The 19,951-nt window shown below is 41.3% G+C and overlaps 1 protein-coding gene across 1 annotated transcript; it reads left to right on the top strand.

Moving 5' to 3' along the window:
* The first annotated feature begins 735 nt into the window (after positions 1-735).
* On the top strand, positions 736-8,230 carry LOC125540521 (SNF2 domain-containing protein ENL1). Its single transcript, XM_048704140.2, has 19 exons — positions 736-2,320; positions 2,861-2,991; positions 3,084-3,138; positions 3,318-3,605; positions 3,705-3,760; positions 3,840-3,930; positions 4,451-4,588; positions 4,674-4,751; positions 5,014-5,223; positions 5,349-5,420; positions 5,954-6,034; positions 6,130-6,248; positions 6,351-6,462; positions 6,571-6,639; positions 6,751-6,845; positions 7,243-7,368; positions 7,493-7,564; positions 7,644-7,770; positions 7,857-8,230. The coding sequence occupies exons 1-19, from the start codon at positions 863-865 to the stop codon at positions 8,016-8,018; spliced, it is 3,540 nt and encodes a 1,179-aa protein (XP_048560097.2). The 5' UTR covers positions 736-862; the 3' UTR covers positions 8,019-8,230.
* The last annotated feature ends 11,721 nt before the right edge of the window (positions 8,231-19,951 follow it).

The raw sequence follows: 19,951 nt of genomic DNA, 5'->3' as shown, positions 1-19,951 counted from the left end.
CCATTACTACCTCCTATTGTGAGTATGCAAGCAAGAAGAGGACACAGTTGGGTTATGAATGAGTGTAGGCAAGTGTTCAGAATCATTTATTGACCAACTAGTTTGCGCCCCCGTTTACATTGCTTAGTTGCTTCTGCAACCTTTCAACTTAACCATATACTACCCATAATTGTTGTTAGTCTTAGTACCTTTGGTAATGTACTTGCCGAGTTCATGTAACGCCCAGACACACTCGCCATTGGCCGTTACTCCTGGCGAGATCTAGACTGGCCTCACAGATCAATACTAGTTTCATCCTAACGCAGTGCTTTTCATTGTTATGACATGTCCCATGGCTTTTGATTCATATACGATTGATCATGACACAATATTCCATCCTAACGCAGTGATTTTTCATGTCTACAGTTTCGATTGGATGTTGTGACAGACTGAATGAGATCACATAACAAATAATACATATGAAAATGCGAGGGAAAAGTCTTTGAATGGTCCTTTTGAATCATAGTTATTCCGGAAGGAGTGTGGTCCTTTATCGAATTTCGGTTGGGCGCACCACAACACATATAATCCCATCGAAATGATCTGAGTGGATGCGATTTTGCAGGAGGAAACTGCACCGCGAAGGGAGAAAACCATAAGCATTACTACTTTTTATTTATTGTTCCGTAAAATAAAATTTATAACAATAAATAAAAAGTAGTAATGCTTATGGTTTTCTCCCTCCCCTCGGGTGAGCGTGTTCCCCATCCCCTCTCCTCTCCTCTCCCCACATCTACTTCTACTCCCGTTGAAATTTGAATCCCGCCTCCTCTTCTTCTTCTTCCCATTCCAATCCAATCCACACTCCAATCAAGTCGAATCCATGGCGTCTCCCCCGTCCTTCGACTTCTTCTCCGACGCCCTCTCAGACGACGCCGACGACTCCTCCGCCCACCGCCAAAACCCTAACCCCGACCCCCACCGCGCCCCGCCGCCCACCCCCAACGGCCTCAACGACCGCCTGCTCCGCTTCACCCAGACCCGACCCCAAAACCCTAACCCCTCCCCGCCGCCGCAATCCGACGCGCCCCTGCCCCACGACCGCAAGGTCAAGCTCGCCGGCCGCCGCCGCCTCTGCAAGCTCTCCTCCTCCCCCGACCCCGACGCCGACCACAAGGACGAGGACAGCATCCGCGACATCCTCGACGACCTCACCACCCGCCTCGACTCCCTCTCCGTCGACAGGCCCAAGGCCCGCCCCCGCCCCGCGCAGGCCCGGGCCCCGCTCCCCTGCGCCGTCACCGCCGAGGACGACGCCGGCTTCTACGACGCCGCCTCTTCCTCCTCCTCCTCCCCGCCGCCTCCCAAATCTGGTGAGGACGACGACGGCTTCTACGACGCCGCCGACAGCTCCTCCTCCTCCTCTCCGCTGCCTCCCAAGGGGCCGGAATCGGGTGAGGGCCATGTCTCCACCTCCGACGAGTCTGAGGATGAGGCGCCGCTGGTGCTCCGCAGGCAAGTCAAGGTGGACAAACCGCCGCAACTCCCAGATCCATCCTTCGCCTCCTCTGCCTTTACCGATCTGGCTATTCAGGAGGAGGAGGAGGAGGAGTCCGTCGACAAGGGGAACAGCAAACCCACGCCAGTGGTCAGCAAGGAAATCCAGTTGGAGAAACCACAAGTCCCGCATTCATCATTCACCTCCTCTGCCTTCGCCCATCTTACTGCTCAGGAGGAGTCTGTGGAGAAGGGGAACAGCAAAGCCACGGCGGCGGCGGTCAGGAAGGAAATCAAGCAGGAGAAACCACAAGTCCCAGATTCACCATTCGACTTCTCTGATCTTGGTGCTGAGGAGGAGACCAGTGCCAAGTGGAACAGCAAACCCACAGTGGTGGTCAAGAGGGAAGTCAAGGTGGAGAAACCCGACCCAGATTTATCATTCGCCTCTGCTTTCACCGACCGTCGTGTTCTGGATGATGCCAATGACAAGGGGAAGAAAACCGCGTCAAGTGCTTATGGCGGCGCCAAGTCAGGCAAGAGGGCAGCATCAAAGCCCTCATCCTTTGCAGATTTTGATGAAGACGAAGACGGTGTCAGTGAGGAGAAGGAGAACCGTGCCGCTGATGATGCGGGGAAGGATGTTGGCTGGGAGAAAACAGAGGACTTCAAGATGGAGCCCACCGGGTGCGGCAAAATGGTCAAGCCGTACAAGCTCCCAGGAAGCATTTTCAAGATGCTGTACCCCCACCAGCGCGAGGGCCTCAAGTGGCTCTGGGTTCTGCATTGCCGGGGAACTGGAGGGATCCTTGGGGATGACATGGGTCTCGGCAAGACCATGCAGGTCTGTCTGTTTAACACCTTACTTCATTCTGTTTCCAGTTTCAGTGATTCATATCCTGTTAGTTATTGTTTGGTTAGAGCAAGGATCAAATGAGTATCTAGTGCTACAATTGATGGATTTTAGGTATTGTGATGACCTTAAGTATCTCAGTTCTCAGAATTATAACTATTGATTGGAGCTGTGTGTACCTTATGTATTATGGCGTTATAATGCTGCGAGGATTTGCTGTCTATACCTTCATGTTTTTCTTTTCTTGCAGCAAACGCATTCATGTTTATTCTTGGTAGTAGTGGTACATAATTTGTTTGAGCACCTGCATCCTTTGTGCCCTTTAGTTTCTGCATTTGTGGAACTGGAAGAAATCATCATCAGACAGAAGAGTAGATTGTATGTTCATATATAGTTCTTTCCTAGCTAGCTCTCTGCCACAAAGTTCATCTGCACTTGTTTCCTTCAGCCACAGTATAGTATGAATATGAAGTGGTCTAATGTGACTGCAATTTGCTGACGAATACTTGCATCCTTACTTCTATCTTGCAGGTTTCTGCCTTCCTGGCTGGATTATTCCATTGCCGCTTAATCAAGAGAGTGTTGGTGGTTGCGCCTAAGACACTTCTCACTCATTGGACGAAGGAACTTTCAGTTGTCGGCCTTAAACATAAGATTAGGGAGTAAGATCTGCTCTTACATATTATTGTTCCTGAACTTGCTTGATGTCAAATCCTGTCAATTAGCACTAATTTGTTCCTTCTTGTTTCAACAGTTACTCTGGTGCCAGTGTAAATGTTCGCAACTCTGAGCTTCAATATGCATTCAAGGTCTGCTTTCCTACTCTTAACATAACCATTCTTACCTTGGCTTCTTCTGTTTTGAAATTTGCAATATCTGGGAATTGGCAGATATTCATTTTCGCATTAGCTATTTTGAAGAATATCTTATCACTAAACATATTTTAATGAATCATGGCAGCTATTTTAACTCCTTATCTCTTCTACAGGAGGGTGGTATCCTACTGACAACATACGACATCGTCCGTAACAATTACAAGTTGATCAGAGGTGACTTCTACAATGGCAATGTGGAAGGGAAGTATGACAAGCTGATCAGAGGTGACTCATATAATGATGCTGATGAAGACGAGGATGGCAAGTTATGGAACTATGTTATTCTTGATGAGGGACATATTATCAAGAACCCGAGTACTCAAAGGGCCAAAAGCTTACTCGAAATACCTTGTGTCCACCGCATCGTCATAAGTGGAACTCCTATTCAAAACAATTTAAAGGTACCGCCTATCTGAAGTTCTTAATACTTCTTGCCCTAGATGCTCCCATATGCTCTGCACTCTTATTACCAATGCAAATAAACACGTGTTTTCTTACAGGAAATGTGGGCTCTCTTCTATTTCTGTTGCCCGGAGGTCTTGGGTGATAAGGACGAGTAAGTACTCTCCTCCTACATAACATTGTCCCATTGTTTTGCACCATCTACTGTTATTTATATGTCGAGAACATGGCAGGTTCAAATCAAGATATGAATCGGCTATCATTCGAGGAAATGACAAGAATGCCACCAATCGAGAGAAGCACACAGGCTCAACTGTTGCAAAGGTAATACTTTTTTTGTATCCAAAAGATGGGTGACACCAAGCCCTGTTCCTCTTATTGTGGTCAGACAACATGTTAGTGTTTCTGCATGGTTTTTGACTTTTTTGGTGTTTATATTAATTTGGATATGAGATGTTCCTCTATGTTATGGTGTTTGATATATACCTGAATTGGAAGCATTAGTTTTTGTTCTTGCAATTTTGCTGATAAATTACAAGTTGGGCATCAACTGTGTTTTATGTTACACGAACTGTATCCAATATATTAGCAAAGTGGTAAATTCATCTCTGATTTAACCTGTGGAAGCAATGTGTATAAGCTGCATTCAAATTCCAGACCAATTAGTGTCCACTTTTAGTTTAAGCCATGAGATGATGACAAGCCATTTAGATCAATCCATCTCAGTTTGCTGCATTTTGTTGTTGAAATGTCACTCATCCTTCCAGATTATCACTCTAAGTCTGTCGTACTAAACTTGTTATAATATGTGTTTTCTTGTTTGGTACTTGAATACTCTTTGTAGGCATTAAGGGAGCGTATAAAGCCATACTTCTTGCGTCGTATGAAAAGTGAAGTGTTCCTTGATACTGGTTCGGCAGATGATAAAAAACTTTCCAAGAAGAACGAGCTAATTGTTTGGCTGAGGTTAACAGCTTGCCAGGTACAAATTCTGGTGTAAATTGAATGTAAAAATGGTTGAATAATTGGCCAATGATAATCTTGACCTGTCTTTCTTTTGGGTGCAGAGGCAACTATATGAAGCTTTTCTGAACAGCGATCTTGTTCATTCATCAATGCAAGGATCACCATTGGCTGCAATCACGGTAAGCATCAGTGTCAAGGCCTTTTCTTTGCACCGATCTTGTCCACCTTTATCTGTCCTCTTATTGCTTTCATGTACTCCTTCAGTTCTTGTTCATGTTATGCTCATCATATACCCACTCAAATTCAAAATATGGCTTTTGTTTTTGCGATCCTCTGTCAAAGTATAAGGCATGTATATAGAATTGAGGACATTTTTATTCTTTTGCCCTTATTTATCTTGTCAGTCTCTTCATCATTCATTGTTTTCTTGTTCTTCAACAGGTATTGAAGAAAATATGCGACCATCCATTGATATTGACCAAGAGAGCTGCTGAGGGCATCTTGGAAGGCATGGAAGGCATGTTGGATAACAAGGATATGGGTATGGTAGAGAAAATGGCCATGAACCTTGCAGACATGGCTCATGATGACCAAGCGCTGCAAGTCGGCGAGGAGGTCTCATGCAAATTAATTTTCATCATGTCCTTGTTGGTAAGTGTTTTTTTATGAATGCATGTAGTAGCTGGTAGAAATGTACTCTCTTCAGTTCCCTAAAAGTTGTAAACCAGATGGAGTATTTGTTACGTAAACTAAGTGGTTCGTATCTTATGTTGCAGCGGAAACTTCTTGAAGAGGGACACCATGTCCTTATCTTTTCCCAGACACGCAAAATGCTAAACCTTATTCAGGTCTGTTCTTGTTTGCTTTTCAGTGCATGTCGTTTTCTTTTGATATTGTATTCAAAGCATAGTTATTGACTTCCATCCTTTATTGCTTTTGTATTTCCACATACGGACATACATGATGAACTCTGTAAGTAGAGTAAAAGACCGTGTTTTTCGTAGACATAATGAATTAAAATGTATGCACATTCAGCTTAGAGTCACTTTCTGATAACACGATAATTCAAGTCCTCCTGTCCAAGTCCTGTTCAATAAGAGCCAGATCATTCAAGTAATAATAGTACAACTGCTTGAGTTCAAATGTTCTGATAAAATGATCTTTAGCATGACTACTTGCTTTTGACATTTTTATCTACTGCTGGGATCAAATTGTGTCTAACAGCATCTATTCTTTGCCCTATCTGCACCCAAATTCTGTTGATTTTGTCCATCATCATCATGTTTGAAATGTGGAAGTTACATTATTGGAAGGCTACAAGTTTGGCCTATCTTACCTACTTTGACCTGTTTACTTTTGACATATTTGACTATTGCAACAGGAAGCTATATTACTGGAGAGCTACAAGTTTTTACGCATTGATGGTACTACCAAGATTGCTGAGAGGGAACGGATAGTGAAGGTTAATATTCACGCATCTCTTTTCTTGTGCTGTGTTCTACCATGGACTTAACTTCATCTTTTATGTTGCTTACTTATTATGATTTGTATCTCCAGGATTTCCAAGAGGGTCCTGGAGCACAAATATTTTTGCTGACCACACAAGTTGGTGGGCTGGGACTTACACTCACCAAGGCAGCTCGTGTCATCGTAGTTGATCCTGCTTGGAATCCAAGGTACCTGGACAGTGCACTTCTTGATCAATTGATTGTCCTTTGGTTTTATGTAATGCTTCATACATCAACTATTTTTTTCCTTAACCAATCTTCCTTTTACAGTACGGACAATCAGAGTGTGGATCGTGCTTATCGAATTGGTCAGACCAAAGATGTGATAGTATACCGCTTGATGACGTCTGGAACCATTGAAGAAAAGATATATAAATTGCAGGTTCAAATATGATCTAGAATCTTTTACTCCAATGTTTTTCAGACAACACCTCTAGCTTTAAGTTTTATACCTCCCCTTCCTTGAATCGCATGGTCCCTTTTTTCCCAGGTTTTCAAGGGAGCCTTGTTTAGAACAGCCACAGAGCAGAAAGAACAAACACGCTACTTCAGCAAGAGGGTGATGATCCTGAGACCCTTACTTTCCATTTCCTTGACGAAATCTGTTAATTGTCGATGCTTTCTGGATGTCCTACTGGATAATATGGCTAATTTCTTCGCATATCTTCAGGACATTCAAGAGCTCTTTAGTCTGCCAGAACAAGGCTTTGATGTTTCCCTTACACAAAAGCAATTGCAAGAAGAGCATGGACAGCAACTTGTCATGTAAGATATATTTTTTGTTCTATTAGTTATGGCAGAGTTACTTTGACCTTGATAAGTTGACCAAGTGATACTTTGAAAAGTTTGTTTGCCGTGTGGCCTTTAAATGCTCTGTATGGATAGTTGATGCCGGCACTTCATTTACACAATGTGGGTTTTGTACATTTTATCATAGACTTGAAATACAAGTAACTGCTTTTGATTATTATGTGGTATTAATATGTCAGAACATGTACAAAATGTCGAGGTTCCTCTATGAGTTATGTAGAAATGTTGATATACTGAAGGCTTTAGTTAAAGTTATGATAACAGTGAATTTAGTTCCCTGATAGCAAATGTTAGTGATCATTCTTGCTCTCTTTTGAGATGTTTGTTCACCTACCTGTACTGAAATTTTCAGGGATGAGTCACTGAGGGAGCACATAGAGTTTCTGGAGCGACAAGGGATAGCGGGTGTAAGCCATCACAGCCTCCTATTTTCCAAAACAGCAGTCTTGCCTTCGTTGGAGCCTGAAGCTATGGAGAGGTTAGTGTTGCAGCCTTTCAACACATGGCAATGTTGCTGCTTCTGGTTGCTCATTTTTATTTAGCTAGCACTAGCAGTCATGTTCCAAGCCTTGTCTAACCTTAATTGATGTTCTTGTGTGCAGCAAGCACCCAACCATGCCGATGATGGCCAGGCAGTACAACAAGGCATCCTCGATGGACTATGTCGCCAACGGGTAAGCCTTGTCAATCTTTCTAGTATTCACTATCGAGTGAGTGGAACCGGCACTTCAACCTGACTCTATTTTCTCGCAGCGCTGCCCATGCTTTCAAGCCAAAGGACTTCACTCCAAGAGCATACTCTGCAAGCACTACAAGTTCAGAAAGCCCCGAGGAAATCAAGGCAAAAATTAACCGTCTGTCGCAAACCCTTTCGAACACGGTATGTTGTCTTGCAAATATGGGAGGGAGCAGTGTGTTTGTTTGTCTATCACATAGTTTGCTGAGAAGAATCAACAACTTGTGCAGACGCTGGTTTCTAGGCTGCCTGACCGTGGGGAGAAGCTGAAGAAGCAGATACACGATCTGGACGAGAAGCTGACGGTGATCGAGTCCTCTCCAGAGTCGTCGTCGATGATGTCCAGAGGGAGGGCGCCTGAAGTGATCTGCTTGGATGATCAGAGCCTATAACTCTGAGATTGAAGCAACTGCTGCTGCACTGGACTAGTCATTTGTTAGTAGTCGGTCACTGAGGTGTGACTGAACTGCCACCCTCGTATTGTTATAGGCTCGTAATGTTTTGGCCGTGGAATGGTCCGGCGTTGTAAATAGTAACCTGATGGATGATTCGTGGCTACGACTAGGAGGCAGGGAGGAAGGGAAGTTATCTTGGGTGTGACTCACTTTTCTTTTCTCTGCTTCACCTAGTTTCAGTATTCTTTTGGCCGTCTGGCCGCCAGGAACTACTTGTTGCAGAAATGTATAAAAAATGGACGTATCTACAACTAAAATGCATCTACATACATCCATTTTAGCAAAACTCGACACCAATGGTAGCACGGCAAAATGCAGGTTGTAGCAAAATTGGACGCCGGTTGCAGCTCATGGTCGTAGGTTGCAGCTATCTGCTGTCGCCGGCCACAAGTTTGTCGTCGTTGGTTGCAACACGTCAGTCCAATAGTTGTATCTTTTTTTGTTGCCGGTCGTACCTTTTCGCGGCGTGGGTTGCAACTTTTCTGATCTCCCAGTTGCAGTTGTTTGTCGTCATCGGCCAAACTACACCGCCGAAAGATTGTAGCAAATAGAGACGCCGGATGTAGCAAAAAAATGATATAGTCGTAGCAAAAACCAGCTGTGTTTCCAACTCGCTTATCGGTTGCAGCAAAAAACAGCTGTGGTTCCAGCTCTGGATTTCGCCGGTTGAAGCAAAACAAAATGATGGCTCCAGCATCGTTGTCCGCTCGTTGGCGACGCAACCTTCACCGTGGTCATCCATGGAGGCTCATCGACATGGCTCGGCATGGTGCCCCCGGCCAGCAAAATAAAATGTCGCTCGTAGCTCATGTATGCACCGGTTGTAGCATTTTTCCCCAGTTCCAGCATTCCCCACACCGGATGCAGCATTTTCGACCACCATGTCCCAGCCATAGCGCAACCAACAGTGGCCGCTGAAGGAAATATGCCCTAAAGGCAATAATAATGTTATTATTTTATTTCCTTATATCATGATAAATGTTTATTATTCATGCTAGAATTGTATTATCCGGAAACATAATACTTGTGTGAATACATAGACAAACTAAACGTCACTAGTATGCCTCTACTTGACTAGCTCGTTAATCAAAGATGGTTATGTTTCCTAACAATAGACATGTGTTGTCATTTGATTAACGGGATCACATTATTAGGAGAATTATGTGATTGACATGACCCATTCCATTAGCTTAGCACCCGATCGTTTAGTGTGTTGCTATTGCTTTCTTCATGACTTATACATGTTCCTATGACTATGAGATTATGCAACTCCCGTTTGCCGGAGGAACACTTTGTGTGCTACCAAATGTCACAACGTAACTGGGTGATTATAAAGGAGCTCTACAGGTGTCTCCAAAGATAAATGTTGGGTTGGCGTATTTCGAGATTAGGATTTGTCACTCCGATTGTCGGAGAGGTATCTCTGGGCCCTCTCGGTAATGCACATCACATAAGCCTTGCAGGCATTGCAACTAATGAGTTAGTTGCGAGATGATGTATTACGGAACGAGTAAAGAGACTTGCCGGCAACGAGATTGAACTAGGTATTGAGATACCGACGATCGAATCTCGGGCAAGTAACATACCGATGACAAAGGGAACAACGTGTGTTGTTATTGCGGTCTGACCGATAAAGATCTTTGTAGAATATGTAGGAGCCAATATGAGCATCCAGGTTCCGCTATTGGTTATTGACCGGAGACGTGTCTCGGTCATGTCTACATTGTTCTCGAACCCATAGGGTCCACACGCTTAAGGTTTTGATGACAGTTATATTATGAGTTTATGAGTTTTGATGTACCGAAGGAGTTCGGAGTCCCGGATGAGATTGGGGACATGACGAGGAGTCTCGAAATGGTCGAGACGTAAAGATCGATATATTGGACGACTATATTCGGACATCAGAAAGGTTCCGAGTGGTTCGGGTATTTTTCGGAGTACCGGGGAGTTACGGGAATACGGGAGAAGAAGTATATGGGCCTTATTGGGCTTTAGGGAAGAGGGAGAGGCAGGCCGCGCGCCCCCCCAAGGCCTAGTCCGAATTGGACTAGGGGGAGGGGCTGCGCCCCCTCCTTCCTTCTCTTCCCTCCCCCCCTTCCTTGTCTCCTACTCCTACTACATGGAAGGACTCCTAGTTGGACTAGGAAAGGGGGAATCCTACTCCTGGTGGGAGTAGGACTCCCCTAGGGCGCGCCATAGAGAGGGCCGGCCCTCCCCTCCTCCACTCCTTTATATACGGGGGCAGGGGGCACCCCATAGACACACAAGTTGATCCACGTGATCATATTCTTAGCCGTGTGCGGTGCCCCCTTCCACTATAATCCTCGATAATATTGTAGTGGTGCTTAGGCAAAGCCCTGCGACGGTAGTACATCAAGATCGTCACCACGCCGTCGTGCTGACGGAACTCTTCCCCGACACTTTGCTGGATCGGAGTCCAGGGATCGTCATCGAGTTGAACGTGTGCTAGAACTCAGAGGTGCCATAGTTTCGGTGCTTGGTCGGTCGGGCCGTGAAGACGTACGACTACATCAACCGCGTTGTCATAACGCTTCCGCTGTCGGTCTACAAGGGTACGTAGATCACACTCTTCCCTCGTTGCTATGCATCACCATGATCTTGCGTGTGCGTAGGAAATTTTTGAAATTACTACGTTCCCCAACAGCCGCCGGCTGGCAGCAGTCAGGCAGTCCCCCTGGCTTGGCGAAGCACACAGGCGACAGCGGCTGCCAGCCGGCAGCAGCGGGGGAAAATGAAGAAGAAATACGGTCGGGGAAGGGATGTGTCTAGAGGTAGGAGATGAAGGCAGTTGTTGGGGAAAAGATAAGGGAGGAGGGGTGGTCCACGTGGGGCCCAACAGAAACAGGCATCTCACGCGGGGCGCGGTTTGGGCGGGCGCGGGGCGCCAGCGTGGCTCGTGACCGGCCGAAGGTTCGGCCGGCGCCCCAGTGCGAAACGTTTTCCTTTTTATATTAGTTATAATCAGCGATTTGTTTAGACTAGCAAACCTACCCGTGCGTTGAAACAGGAGATTTTTTTACACGCTAGCCAAATAAGTATGGCTCAATACCGTGACATATGAGCGCCATCTGTTTTAACACGATGACTCACCATATTGTCAATTATCTTTCTTCTCACTCTCGTTGATGATGGACGTGATATCCACGTGATCGCAATGCATTCGACGTGGTAAACAATCAGCTTGTCAGTGCACGACACACTTGTCATGGTCTCGCGCAAGGAAATATTTAAAACTTTAAAAACAAATCTCATCGACCACGAACTACTCCCACGTCTAGACATATAAAGACTTCCCAAAAACTAATCAAATCCTAGACATAAAATACTTCTGAATCGGAATAATTTTTTGAATCGACATTTTTAAAAAAAAATCAGACATTTTAAAAAATTCACGAACATTTGTTTTTCAGACGAATATTTCTTGAAATGCATGAGCAATTTTGTATTCATGAACATTTTTTGACTCAGAAAACGTTTTTTCATCAATGAACTTTTAAAAATTGGGTAACAAATTTTGAATTTCACAAAAAAATATTTAATTTTTTGAATATTTTCTAAAATTTCATCATTTTTTTCAGATTTACAAATATGTTTTGAATACACGATCATTTTATCAAAATCATGAAAATGATTTTATTTCACGACATTTCTTTCCAAATTGTGATTTTTTATAATTTGCAAGCATTTTTGTAAAATCAATAGCATTTTTTGAAACTGCGAAAATTTTATAATTTCCTGAACATTTTTTGAATTTACACACATTTTATAATTTCTCAAACATCTTTTTCAAACTGGCAACTTTTTAAAATTTGAGAATCTCAAATTAATTTAAAGAAGGAAAAAACAAAAACAGAAATGAGAAAAGAGAAGGCCCCCAAGAAAGCAGGTGTTAAGCCCGCTGCCGGCCCACGCAGGCCTAAGTGCGGGGGGTGGGAGGGGGGGGGGGGCTGAGTGCGTGAGAAAAAGGTGGAGAAAAATTGATAGAAGCTGGGGTTTGAACCCTGGCCTCAAAAGTGGAAGAAAGAGGATATGAGCACTTGGGATGACGACGATTTTGGAAAGAAAAACTGAATTTTTTTTTTCACTTACGGATGGCATATCGGATAATTTATATCAACTTCGGGGGCAATTTTAATGACGTACGGGCAGAAACAATAGGTGCTTATTAGGTAGAGATTGGAGAGAGAAAGAGTCCGTGTCTAATTTTCTTGTTATTTTGCTTTTGAAACCAACTTAGTAATCGAGTCAGACTTGGTCACGTACGTTGCTGCGAGCACTATTTTAAAGGCCGTGTACGAGGGTTGGTTTTTTTAGGCTATTTTTCATCGATGGATAGATCGGCAACTCGGGGTATCTCCAAGCCGCCGCAGAATATTTGTTGATAGCTTTTGAGGCTTTGTGATTTTGGTTTGACATTGATTCTAGTTTCAATCTTTACCTAATAATAATAATAAAGCAAATAGAGATTCTGGTCGTCCGTAAAAAAATACCCTCAAAGTTGCTATAAATTACCCGCCATGCCACTCATAAGTCAAGAAAACGATTCTTTTTTTCAAAGTCATCGTCGCGGACGGTCGTTTATAAATCAAATACCCCAAATAAGAAACGGATGCACCAGCAGTTCAGTGGTTGAAGCCTCTCTGCTGCGCAGCGCAGAACCGTGTTCGATCCGCAGGTCGTCCCATTTTCCTCTACCTTTTTCACACGCACCTTCTCCCTCCCACATACGCGTACATGGGCCGGCCCGTGGGGCGTGACGCCCCTATTTTTTTTCCATTTCGTTTTTCCTTTTCTTTTCATATTTCTGTTTTTCTTTTTCCTTCTTTAAATTAATTTGAGATTTTCAATTACAAAAGGTTGCGAGTTTTGAGAAAAATATTCAAGAAATCATAGAATGTTTATGAATTCAGAAAATGTGCGAGAAATCATAAATTTTCCGCAGTTTTATTTTTTTTGGTGATTTACAAAACTGTTCGCAAATTATAAAAAAATCACAATTTTTCAAAATTTGTTCCCCAATTATAAAAAAAATTCTTGATACAAAAAAGGTTTGCTAACTCAAAAACTCTTCATGAATTTAAAAACTATGCATGCATTTCAAAAAATGTTCGTCTGAACAAAACAAATGTTCGTGAAATCGAAAACTATTCATGCATTTAAAAAATGTTCGTCTGGAGAAAACAAATGTTCATGCATTTAAAAAATGCCCAAAAATTTAAAACAAATGTTTGTGGATTAGAAAAAATGTTCATCGATTCAAAAGTTTTTCATGTCTAGGATTTGGGTAGTTTTTGGAAAGTCTTTTTATGTCTAGGCGCTAGGAGTAGTTTGTGGTCCATGAAATTTGTTTTTAAAGTTTTAAACATTCTCTTGCGCGGCACAATGACAAGTATGCCATGCAGTGGCAAGAGCTCATTGGCTTGGGATTTACCACGTTGAATGCATTGCGATTACATGGACATCGCGTACATCATCAACGAGGGTGGGAAGAAAGATAAGTGGAAACATGGTGAGCCACCGTGTGAAAATAGGGAACGCTCATAATTTGAGGTATTGAGTCATACTTATTTGGCTGGCGTGTAACTTTTTTTGTCTCCCGTTGCAACGCACGGGCATGTTTGCTAGTTTCTACTGATGTGCTGAAGATCGTCCACGTACTTCCTCTCTCCGGTGTGCGTGTTGTTTACGTGGTGGTTACATCTACAAGATCGCAAGCGCCACGCCGTTTCAGGTGACACCGTACCGTGAAAGATTGGACAAATTATTCGCGCCATTGTTTTTCTGTCGACTGTCGCATCAGAGAGGGGGCAACGGAGAAGGTGTAGGGGTGACTGCGTTGGGGGAGAAGGGTCAGAAAGATCCGTTAGGTGGAGGAGGCGTCGGAGTGGCCCATGACTACGATCCATTTTGTCACCACTTAATGGGCTGTCAACCAAAACATGGAGTCTGGCAGGACCCGTCGGTCTCTCATCTCAATACTATTGACTACCCATCCCTTGGTTAAAATCACCTCCCCAATGTCATTCTATTTTATATGTTCAGATGAACTTACTCCTACTCCCCTCTCGAGCAAAGCCTAGAGCAGCCCAAAATTTGAGCGATCTAATGCAAATGAACAAGCAAATCCTCCAACCCGATTTTGCGCATCGGGCATTGGCCATTAATTGGAGTATGGCAACAAGCTAGCACGCCGTAACATGGAAGTACTCCACGTAGTACCTTCCATATAAAATGTTTGACTTTACTAGGGACTTACGCCACGTATCCTTCTAAATTTCATTTACTTGAATACTTCCGCCACCATCAGTAAGTAGTTCGTTGACCATATTGGTGATCAAACTCCATATGATATGAAGATCTCACTGAGAAATATCCTAACCTTGTGTGGTTCCATGCAACAAAGTCCTCTACAATATCAACCCAGGGAGGGATTCACAGAATCATATTAACAGTTAAAAATAGAACATATGAGTTCCTCGTCCCATTGACCCGTATGTGGGTTGATCGATTCCTCCATCTTTGTTAGTAATTCTTTTCGCCTTGGTGTGATCATCTTCCTTGAAACACTAGATGGAATCCAAGGATCTTGCCAGATATTTATCTTTGAGCCGTTACCAACTCCCCACAAACATCCCCTCTTAAAAGTTTGGATCCCCAAGACTATACTTTTCCAAGTATATATATGAAGAGCCTTTTTTGGGGCCAGCCAACAACATATTTCAATCAGGATAATATTTTGCACTTAATACCGGTGCACACAATAAATTAGGGTTCTGGATTAGCCAACACTGCTTTGTGAACATGGCAAGATTAAAGTTGTGCAAGTCGCTAAATCCCATGCCCCCTTTATTCTTTGGGATGCACATCTTCCACCATGCATACTAATGCATCTTTTTCTTATCTTCACTATCTCCCCACCAAAATCTTGACATCTGATCAGTTATCGATTAGCAAATTCCTTTGGGAAATTTAAATACTAACATGGCATATGAGGGAATAGCTTGTGCAACTGACATCAACAAAATTTCTTTGCCTTGCATGGATTCCATTTTTTTCTTCCATCCTTTCAACCTCTGGCACACTCTATCAATGAGGTCATAGAAACATGCACTACAGTTCACCGCAACCATGGTGGGTAGACCTAGGTATTTGCATGGATACCACTTTTTTCTTCCATCCTTTCAACCTCTGGCATACTCTATCAATGAGGTGTTCGAAACAGTCACTACGGTTAACCCCAACCATGGTGGGTAGACCCAGGTATTTGTCTGATAAAGCTTCTGTAAAGAAGTTCAATTCTCTACAAACATCCTCTCTAACTATAACACTGATACTAGGGGTGAAAATATCATACCTTAATATACGTTTTTGTTAGTGCCAGTTTGTGTTACTAAAAAATTAATTAACTTTTTAATAACTGGGTTTTCGGGAAGGGATTAAACACGCACAGTCCGGACAATAGTAAAAAAATAGTCTTGCATAGGTTTGTTAGATTAATGTGTTACTGTGCATTCTGTAATGTAATTTCTGTATCACCAAAATTTGTTCTTTGGTGGACGGGTGCATTGGCGGACTCTTGAAAAATACATATTTCCACAACGCAAAAAATCGACAAAATTGCACATATAACACGTTCAAGAAAAATTTCATAACAATATACTTCCATACGTGATGTTGAAAAAAAACATGCACAGTCCGGACTGTCGGGGATATACCCCGCGATATGACCTGGCCTAAAGTATGACCCGACAGGAATTTGGCGCTTCGTTGGTAACCCGGCCGGACGTGGCGGCTCATTAGTGACCCGGCAGGCAGGTCAGACAAATGACAAGACCCAAAGGCCCAGAAGGCGGCTCATGGGAAGGTCGGCTCATATTATTGTATCTGGGGGGCCGGCTTGGGAGGAAAGACATAATGAATATATTTTTCCTTATAAGAGAAGCAAGATCTAGACTAGGATTCCACTTGTAATAGAAAATAGACTAGTCCTAATCCTACTAGAACTCTACATGTAAGTCGCCCCTTCAACTTATATAAGGAGGGACAGGGCACCCCAAGAGGGACAAGTTTTAGATAGACAAAAAGTCTTAGACAAGATCAAAGTAGATGCTCTCAATTAGAGGTAGCGAAACACCGCCCTTGTAATCGAGATCGTCATCATCATCAATATCAAGCAAGCAAGATATAGGCTTTACCTCCACCGCGAGGGGCCGAACCTGGGTAAAACTCGCGTCACTCGATTCCGACCAACCCGGTTCAAGTTACTACCTAGTTGCGATGATGTCACGACTAAGTCCTCACACTAGGACATCTACCGTCACAAAACCACGACACGGACTATAGTAAAAAATTAGTCTTGCACATGCTTGTTAGATTAATGTATTACTGTGCCTTCTGTAATATAATTTTTGTATCACCAAAATTTGTTCTTTGGTGGACAGGTGCGTTAGTGGACTCTTGAAAAACACATATTTCCACAACGCAAAAAAAAATCGACAAAATTGCACATATAACATGTTCAAGAATTTTTTTTTCATAACAATATATGTCCATACGTGATGTTGAGAAAAAATAAATACATAAATGAAAATGGGTCAATTTTATTAATCGTTGGGCCAGAGTTTTGTTTCATTGTACAACTTGCAAATCATAATATTTTTGACCAAATTTCATAGATCCGTCCTCAGTATGAATAAGTTTTCATAGTTTTCTTTTCTTGAATTTTATAAAACTTGAAATTATGTTTTTGAATATTTATCAACTATTTTTACGGTCATAAATCATCTTAAACTTTATAACCGGCACTAATATTTTTTGTTACTTAGATTACATGTGTTTCTACCCCCTAATTATATTATTAATTAGGTTCGATCAGTTTTTCAGACTAATGATTCCTTAAATGCAGCAATTAAAAGATTCATAATTTGGCAGATGATAGTCCCTTTTTGGTCACGTCTCGACATGCTAAAAGTTGCCGTTGTCTAGCCCATCACCCATCAAAGCAATTTATCATGTCAAGTCGCTGCACCGCATGTAAGTGTTCTAAATTCATTGCCAACCAACTGCTCCTTCCACCAAGTCACATTCACTAGCTCGTTATGTTCGCACGTACAAGTCCACACAATGAAACATTTGTTCCATTCCTGTACTCCTACTGCATCTAATGGCTACTGCTATAAATAACAGGGGGGGACAAGCGACACACAAGCTAAAATAAAAAAAATGATTGGATGACTCGGATAAGGTCCACCAAATTCGCCGTCCACCATATGTCCGCTCCCTTGTTCCACCCTCTTAATATAACACATGACTCAATCTCTTATTTTAATTTTGCAGCGTTATAATCCAGACAACTTATCGATTTGAATAATTCGAAGATTTTTGTCATTCTGAAACATCGTTAAATTTAAACTGCAGACATAATTTTTCTCTACTCTAGTAATTTATTGAACACACCAACCTACCGAAACACACATTTTTATACCAAACATTTTTAGCTGTATATGATTTATTGGATCAACATGAGATATTATATTTTTTACTATATTTAAGACAATCAACAATAATGCAACATTGATGTTAAAAATTTAAGATGCAATGTTCTTTGTTATAACTCAAATATCTATATTTGCAAATGCACATGTGCTCAACTGAAATAGATTTTTGGAACAAAATGTATGTTTGTTGTTTTTCTTAGAATTTTGTTTGAGATAGTAACAAGAGAAACCTTGGTTGAATTTAAAATTCTCTTTGATCTAAAAACATAATAATGACGAAATAACAGATATCCTTGTAGAAAGCTCAAGAAGGCATGTCTCTAACAGATATCTTCACATAGATTTCTAGTGTGCATTATTGTTTACCTTAACAACAAATAAACAAAATTGTAGGGTGTACTCTTTATTATTAGGACATTGAACCGGGTGTCTTGTGCCTTTTTGGTCATCAAATCATGTAACCTGCTCATCCTTGTCCATCCGACCGCTAACTGGCCCGATGTCCTGGAGGGAAGCTATCAGAGCGCTATGTCTTGCATTAAGCGAGACGGTAGTGGCTCTCGCATCGAGGGCTACACTATTGGGCCGGCCCACTAGAGCATTTTTTCCAGAAAAAGCAGAGTGAAAAATGTGTGCGTGCGAGCCACTACGCCACCATAGAATTCGTTTCTACTCCCTCCGTTCCTAAATATTTGTCTTTCTAGAGATTTCAACAAGTGACTACATTCGAAGCAAAATTAGTGAATCTACACTCTAAAGTATGTCTATATATATCCGTATGTGGTAGTCCATTTGAAATCTCTAAAAAGACAAATATTGAGGAATGGAGGGAGTACTACATAGGGTGCGATCTACTAGAAGTAGACAACGCTGACTTTTATACTGGTTGGTTTTCTTTTCCTGTTTTTACTTTTATTTCATTTTTATTGGGTTTTCTCTGGATTTTTTCTTTTCTCCCTTTTCTTTTGTTTTTGTTTCATTTTCTTATTTTTCTTCTTTCTTTTTCTTCTTTGTTTCTTTCATTGTTTTTATTGGTTTTCCTTTTCTTACTTATTATTATTATTTTATACTTTTTTGTTTTCTTTTTTCTTCCCTGGTTTTTTGTTTTGTTTTCATTCTCTCTGCATTTCTTTCCTGGGTTTTATTTTTCATTTATTTTTTCTTTTGTATATTTCATTTTCTCTTTGGTTTTCTTTGTTTCTTTTGGTTTTCATTCTAAGTTTTTTTTGCATTTATTTCAAAAACATTTTTCTAATACACGTTAGCATTTTTTCAATACAAATTTAACGTTTTTAATACAAGGCCAACATATTCTCTGTACACATTTTAAAATCTTTTCACATGCTTGATTAACATTTTTCAAATACAAGATTAACATTTTTGGATTACATGGTCAACATTTTTCTTATATACACTTCTAAATTTTTCATATGTTTGAGTAACCTTTTCAAATACGTTATCATTTTTTTAACATGGTCAACGTTTCTTGTATGCACATTTAAAATGTTTTCAAATGGTTGATTAATATTTTCTAAATGCAATATTAATATTTTTTTAACACATGGTCAACATTTTTTCTATACATATTCAACCTTTACCAAATGCTTGATTACATTTTTCAATACTTGTTAAACATTTTTTTTCAAATGCTTGATTAACATTTTTTTATATACATGATAAAAAAATCATCTTTTTTTAATACATGGTCAACATTTTTTCTATACACATTTAATTTTTTTCAAATGATTGATCAATATTTTTCAAATACTTGTTCCACATTTTTCAAATGCTTGATTAACATTTTTATGTACAAGATCAAGAAGTTTCATCATTTTTTATTACATGGTCAACATTTTTTCTATACACATTTAACACTTTTCAAATGCTTTGTCTAACATTTTTAAATATTTGTTCAATATTTTTTTAATGCTTTGATTATTATTTTTAAAGATTTCACCATTTTTAATACATGGTCAACTTTTTTGTATACATATTCAACATTCTTCAAATGCATGATTAACAATTTTCAAAATATTATGTAAATTATATCTTTGTAATATATATGTTTAGAATATTTGAAAGGGTAAACAAAAGTAAAAAGTGGAATCTAAAAACGAAATAAAAACATGAAAAAACAGAAAAGAAACAAAGTAGTGTACTACCGCGAACTGGGTCTGCCCATATGCTTGTGTGCGCGAGACATAGGCGCTCCCGAAGAGCAACTAATGGAGTTGCGCTTGTTCGGGAGCCCCTGCAAGGGTCACCCGGGGTGGGCATAGAGTGCGCCACTTGGCGCTCTCTCAGCCGGTGCCACGTGCCGCACTCTAGACGCTCCTTTCGATTTTTTATTTT

Source organism: Triticum urartu, chromosome 2A, assembly GCF_056163025.1.
Source record: "Triticum urartu cultivar PI428250 chromosome 2A, HENAU_Tu73, whole genome shotgun sequence".
NCBI lineage: Eukaryota > Viridiplantae > Streptophyta > Magnoliopsida > Poales > Poaceae > Triticum > Triticum urartu.
This window is presented reverse-complemented; position numbering and strand designations above follow the sequence as displayed.

What these genes read in the sequence shown, in the direction of transcription:
- LOC125540521 (XM_048704140.2), top strand. Translation starts at nt 863, where the DNA reads ATGGCGTCTCCCCCGTCCTTCGACTTCTTCTCCGACGCCCTCTCAGAC. An exon ending in AAAAGATATATAAATTGCAG is followed by an intron (nt 6,463 to 6,570) that starts GTTCAAATATGA and finishes CTTTTTTCCCAG; the next exon opens with GTTTTCAAGGGAGCCTTGTT. An exon ending in ATGGACTATGTCGCCAACGG is followed by an intron (nt 7,565 to 7,643) that starts GTAAGCCTTGTC and finishes ATTTTCTCGCAG; the next exon opens with CGCTGCCCATGCTTTCAAGC.